This window comes from Juglans regia, chromosome 12, assembly GCF_001411555.2.
Source record: "Juglans regia cultivar Chandler chromosome 12, Walnut 2.0, whole genome shotgun sequence".
NCBI classification, from domain to species: domain Eukaryota; kingdom Viridiplantae; phylum Streptophyta; class Magnoliopsida; order Fagales; family Juglandaceae; genus Juglans; species Juglans regia.
Window position 1 is genome coordinate 26,657,834 of NC_049912.1, and position 6,879 is coordinate 26,664,712.

Here is a 6,879-nt window from a genome sequence, read left to right on the forward strand (position 1 = left end):
GTATATTAGTGACTTTATCTCTTACATATCTCACATCTTCATCTGATTTCTGTAGTAAGCTTTTAATGGGCTGAATCCTATTTATTTTGTATTCAACAAAGTACCATTTTGTTTGATGCCATAACGTGGTATAAACAGACTTTAAAAGATGTGCACCGTTGCTTAGGCTTCTGCATTGAGAACTGTTATAATTACAAAAAAATTATATAAAAATAATTATATAAATTGATATAATTTTATGTGATTCGTTAAATATATTTTATAATAAAAATAATTTTATAATTTAACAAATTACATAAAATTATATCAATTTATAAAATTATTTTTATATAATTTATTTATAACTAAAATATTTCTCTTCTGGTTTGGATTTATTTCCATTGATATATTTGATCATCGACGTTCATATTATATCCAATGATCCCAGCCGTCTATTAATTTATCTACAGCGTTGTGGGGCCTTTAAACGATAGCGAGTCAAAGACGTAAGCAAAGAAGACGGACAGCATGTCCAGTGTCCACTTAAAAACACACCAGTGGAACCCACAGTCGGTGATGACACGTATAATTTCACGATCCATCTCATAGATGTAGCTGTCACTCTAGCACTCACAGGAGTGCTTATAGCACTCAGGGGTGGGGCTCTGCCACGTGTTGACGGCAACTTAAAGCGACGATTTTTGTACACTCGTCAAATGTCTGGGTGGACACTTTGGCGGCTCTGATCTGTCTAGTTTAGAATTTCACGGTCTTTGATTTGCTGCTGAAAAAACCAAACAAAAAATCTACTCAACCTCCTATTATTCACACAACCTCTACACTCCACATTATTTTTAATTTTTATTATTTTTTTCTTTTATTAAATATTTATTATATGAATAATAAATAAAAATTTTGAAATAATTTAAAAAGAATAAACTCAAAAAAAAATTTAAAAAAAATATTAAAAATTTAAAAAGTTTTAAAAAGTGTGGAGTATGGAGTGTGGTGGAGGTTGTGTAGTAAAGCTCAAAACCAAATGATGCTGGTGCTGCCTTATGCTTCGTTTGCACGCAAGCTTGTTTTTCGGCTTCGGCTAACAGCCTCTAGCTTGAGCTGGGTAAAGAATTTCGCCGTTTCGCGACTTCACACTAGCAATAATTAGTAGCGTAATCAGCGAGAATTAAATTTCGTTTGGTTCAGTTGAATTTAATTTAATTTTTAAATATTTAATTTTTAAATTTTTAAATTCATTTTAACTGAAATTTTTTTATAAATGAGATTTATAAATTTTTTTAACTTAACACATTTTTTTATATGAGATTTATAATTTTTTTAATTTCTTATAAAAAATATTAAACTTATCTTAATATTTAAATATATTTTAAACTCAATTTAGATAAATTTTATATAATTTTTTCTACTCCATAACTCATTACTATTTAAAAAAAATTAAATTTAACTGAATTTAATTCAACATGCAATCTTTAAACTTTGGCTCAAACTTCCAGCTCACTATCTTTTTTCCCTCTGTTATTAATGTCATGACATATGTTGGAAAGAACATTTAAAATAATAAATAAAAAAATATTTAATTAAAAATTAAATAAAATATTATTTTTTAATATTATTATTATTATAAATTTTAAAAAAATTAAAATTTTTATTAGATTTTATATAAAAAGATATACAATTCTTGTATCGAAATGAGACTTTAGACTCATTTGATTATATAGATTAGATAAGATAAGATGAGATAAGATAAAAGTTAAAAATTAAATAAAATATTATTATAATATTATTTTTATTTTAAAATTTAAAAAATTTAAATTATTTTTTATTTAAGAGTTTGAAAAAATTATAATAATTATTTGAAATGAGATGTGATGATTTGAAAAATAAACTAGGCCTTAAAATGAAAACTTAAAAATTAAAAAAAAAAAGAAGAAGGAAATACATCTTAAAAAATTACATAAAAATATTTTTTTACTTTTTTTTTTTATTTCGATTTTTTTTTATCAATAGTGTTTTTTTAACTATGTTAACTTTTAATTTATTCCATTATTTTTCTACTTTTCTTTTCATAAATTGTTTTATTCCATTATTACGTAAACTTCAGTCACGTTTCTATCTTATGCCTTTTTTGTTCTTTCTGAAATGAGAACTATTTTTAAAAGCCCTTGGTCTTGGTCCTTGGGATTTAAGATGCCTCTATAAAATTCAACAAGCAGAAATGCAATTTTGCACAAAACTGACAGAGAATATAATATAATATTACTTTTTGAATGTCAACTTATGGGAATATATGCTCATCATGCACTCACTCAAAGAAGCTGTTCATGGAGCTCATTGATTTCCTTTAAAAAGAAGCTGTTCATGAAGAGTCTAGAGAGACATGCGTTTTTTGTTTTCTAGTCACTTCCATGATTTGGTATTCTGATTAAAAGATACGCATGGAAGTGTCACAAATCATATCATGCCTTTCAAATTTAATATTACCATATTGTTTGTAGGTGAATATTATTTATTTTTAGGGTTTATATAAAATAATAATAATTTATACAAATATTCTCGCAAGTTTTTTGTAAAAAAATATAATTTTTTTTTAATAGAACTCATATTTCTACAAAAAATACTTATATAAAATTTATCTTTTTAAAATTTATATCCAACGTTACTCTTATACAAAATATGCCATCTTGTATTATTTGAAATTTTCAAGTGGAGAGAAATAATTTTTTAGTTCAAGTATTGTAAGAAGGTTTTTAGTGGAGGTAGTGGCATTTTCCAGGAGGAGCTTAGCCAATTGCCAGTGACAAGGTCCACACTCGAGACAGAGAGACAGAGAGAGAATGTGCGGTTTCGGTTTCTCTATGTTAGAAGTCTGCTCGTCATTTTCACGCTGACACAGGGATAGGTCATCTCCATCAACATTTTTCAGACCCGTTTTATTGTGCTGGTTCTACATCCTGCGGGCGCTCCAGAATTGCTAATCCTACGAAACCAAATCCCACTTGAAAATTGCTAGGATTCCATTTTAGGTTCCTCCACAGAAGTACAGGCTCAAACTTCAAAGCCAAAAAAAAATCTCGTGGTTTGCCCATGGTTGTTTCTTGATCTTTCCTACACGAGCTAAAACTGCATTACTGTTACAGCCCCGAACTTTTTTCGTCGCCTTCAGGACTGCCGGTCATGTGTTGTATGGTCTCTTCCATGAAAACCCACTTCTGAGTACGAAAAGTATCCCTCCTTTTTTTTTACCTCTATGTTTGCTCTGCCTTCTTGCCAATTCGCAGCTTCAAAATCAATCGTTTGATAATCCCAAGTCAAGCTCAAGTCTCAGAATCTATTTTCCATCCACACAACACATTTAAATCTCTTTACGAAACCATGATTCACTAATTCCTCGAAAGTCCGTAACTTTGAGCTTAAATTTAATCGCTTTTTTGTTGTTTCTAATCTTGAAGAGCTTGAATACTCAAAATTCATTCGCACTCTGAAACTCAATCGATTCCTCCTCCAGATCGAAAACCCAACTCACCAAATCCTCAAAAAGCCACAACCTAGTTCCTCAAAGCAATCCTTTTTGTTTACTCCTTCCTATAAGTTTTGCAACGTAAAAGGGGTTAGAAGCTCTGGTTCTTTTGGCCTCAAATTGACAATGCAAGACCCAGCAATATTCCAACCCACCCAACCGCATTTCCCAGAGCAAGAGCAACTCAAATGCCCACGCTGTGATTCCTCAAACACCAAGTTCTGTTACTTCAACAACTATAACCTTTCACAGCCACGCCACTTTTGCAAGAACTGTAGGAGGTACTGGACCAAAGGCGGTGCTCTGAGAAACATCCCAGTGGGTGGTGGAACCCGCAAGAACACAAAGCGGGCATCAAACCCAAAACGATCTTCATCTTCATCGGCTTCATCATCAACAACATCAAATTCGGTGGTGCAGAACCCGGGTCCGGAGAATGACCCAAACCGGCTTTATGGTGCTGCTGTAGGGGATCAGGACCGTGGGATTCTGGATATCTCAGGGAGCTTTAGTTCTCTTCTGACATCAAATGGGCAGTTTGGAAGTCTTCTGGAGGGTCTGAACCCCAATGGGTCCGGTGTGAAAATGGTACTGGGTGACTTTGCAGAGACTTTGAATACGGGCCATGTGTTGGACACGAGTTCTGCTCGAGACCCGGGAATGGACATGAAGAGGGATAGCAATTCAGAGAGTTATGTAGGTTTGCAGGGTGGCGATTCAAGCTGTTGGACTGGTGGTAATGGATGGCCCGATCTTGCCATTTACACACCAGGTTCAAGTTTTCAGTAGAGAAAAGAGAGTTTAGTGTCTTTTATTTAATTTATTTTTCTGATTATGCTAATTATGATAATCTCTATACTACGAAACTGGGGATGGTTAAAGAGAGGAGCATGAATAAGGCAGGCTTATTGTAGCATTTTCTAATGCTATTGAGGGCGACATACAACATTAGCATCCTTTTGTAGGGAAATGGTTCTTTTTTCTGTTTCTGTGTGGTTTTTGTTTGCATGCCTTGTATGAGTGAAAAGAGACAAGGAAAAATGATAACTACTTAGTATTATTTCTTAGGTGGTCTGAACTTTGGGAGATGCTGCATTTGTTTTACTCGAAAATCATTATCTTCATGAAAAATTGTTCCATCTTTATACATCAATACCTGTCAGCATGTGTATGGTGTTGTATGTACGTGTGTGTGTGTGTGTGCCATTCTTGAATTGCAAAGGATTTTAGATTTGAAATCATTTTGTTCATGCAAAAAAGTAACTTGAGGATTTGCGTAAGTTATGGGGAAATCCAAAGTCCATAGTTCTATAGTTTATAGTTTCTACTGTATTTGGAGGGACTTAAAAAATTCAACTTCCCCTCCTCTTGGATATATTTATCTTATTTATTTAAAAATAGACTGAATTTTTTTTTTTTAAAAAAAAACATTTTTATTTGAACTATAACTAGTCTATTCTGCATAGAATTGAAGTCCCTGGGGCTTTAGAGAGTGCGAGCTCCACTCCTCTCGTGCTTTCTTTTTTTTTATATTCTTCAATCCTTTTTTTTTTTATATACATATATATGTCGGGAACCTCTCCAAAGTAAGGCCCTTTGGACTCACCTATACAGAGTAAATTTAGGTCCCATACACCGCATCCTCATAAGTTTCTTTACATAAAACTAGTTAAATCGTTGGATTTCATCACGATGTGTGGTCACAAATGATTGTTTGTACCTATGAAGTGTTTAACCTTAGACCTTGAAGGAGGCGATACTCTGAGACCAAGGCCCCAAAGGATTGTTTTCTATATTCTTCACTAGTTCGCCTTCATTTTAAATATCAATGCTATCCATTCGATATTTTGGCTAATTTGGTATCGTTGGTATCAACAAAAGTATGAGATCAAGTTTGAGAAGTTGTGCATGGAAGTCTATTGATCCCCAAGTGATCGATGGTTGGATCTAACTAATAATAGCATTCAAAACAGTTGAAGTTTTAATTTTTGGTAGGATTTTGTTGAAAATGATTTGGTTGGTTGTGGGAATCAATTATTTTCGTGATAACATTCAACCAAATAATTTGAATCGCCAATTACTCTATTTTCTGTCTCTCTCCTATAATGGGCCACACCCCATGGATCAACCTAAGGTTTTCCCATTTCTATATATAAAAATACGCAGGCAGCTCCCTGTGGACTTTAATATCCCATTATAGAAATTGTCAAATGTTGATGTGGGCAGGTGGTCTCATAATTAATGACTGATCAACCGTTCGCTCAAATCGGATAAGTCTTGGGTTGTGTTCAGAAATTTTATAAAAATAAATTTATAAATTAAATAATACATTAAATTTATTTTATAATAAAAATAATTTTATAATTTAATATCAAGATAAATAAATTTATTTTTATGAAATCTCTTTATAAGTATAGTGAAGATATATCAGTCGATAATTTACTCGTGACGTAGATAGATTATACAACATATTCATTACAGATGTTGCGTTTGCACGATATCTGGGATTCATCTGAGATTCATCATCGTCATCAAAATTTAATGGCTTCATTATGTTGAATAGAACCATTGTGAAAAACTAGAACCATTAAACGGTTTTCGTTCTTGGGTGGTAAATGACATATCATTTATCGAGATTTCGAGACACTTGTTTGCCAAGTTGCCAACGAAAATGGAAGACAAGACAGAGCATGAGTATGACTTTGCTTCCTTCCTACCCCACATTAAATGTAGCCTTTGCCTATCAATAGGAAGTGTGTGGCACCTATGCGCATCCTCTATGCCGTCCAGTTGGTTGCCTCCTCATAGATGTGAAAATCTTTGGATTGGGAAGATCGAGATTTATATGCATGTACTGTAGCTTCTCGGTTTTTGATACAGAAGTCTAAAGTCATCTTTCCCATAAACATTTCCATCAAATTTGTTTATCTGGAAATACCCTCTTTTTTTGTTCTCCTTTTTATTGCCAGTGTGTGCACCTTTGTTCATATGACTCTTAACGATACGAACCTTGTCCTTCCTTCCAAGTTAAAACTCTTTGTTTTGTGGATCCCATTCTTGCATTATCTGTATCCTCAAACAAGAGTTACTACTAAAATTGGAATGACTCGAAAAAGAAGAAAAATATTCTGTAACTGTAACGTTGGGGCATGAGTTAGAGGGATAGTTCTCGGTCTAATTGCTGAAAAGCATTTGGCTAGCTTAACAGTCAAGATTCAGCATTTTCCACTTTTTTGGTATCCTATGAATATACATTTGTGCTTGTTTGCTGTCTTCTAGTGACTGGTGTCTAGATTATTGAAAGGTGACAATGGAAAACCACTACGACAAAACATGGTTTTTTTTAGGTGAAGATACATGATGGC

The 6,879-nt window shown here is 32.9% G+C and overlaps 1 protein-coding gene across 1 annotated transcript; it reads left to right on the forward strand.

Moving 5' to 3' along the window:
- The first annotated feature begins 2,760 nt into the window (after positions 1 to 2,760).
- Positions 2,761 to 4,581, forward strand: LOC109007903 (dof zinc finger protein DOF3.1). Its single transcript, XM_018987798.2, has one exon. The coding sequence runs from the start codon at positions 3,641 to 3,643 to the stop codon at positions 4,301 to 4,303; it is 663 nt and encodes a 220-aa protein (XP_018843343.1). The 5' UTR covers positions 2,761 to 3,640; the 3' UTR covers positions 4,304 to 4,581.
- The last annotated feature ends 2,298 nt before the right edge of the window (positions 4,582 to 6,879 follow it).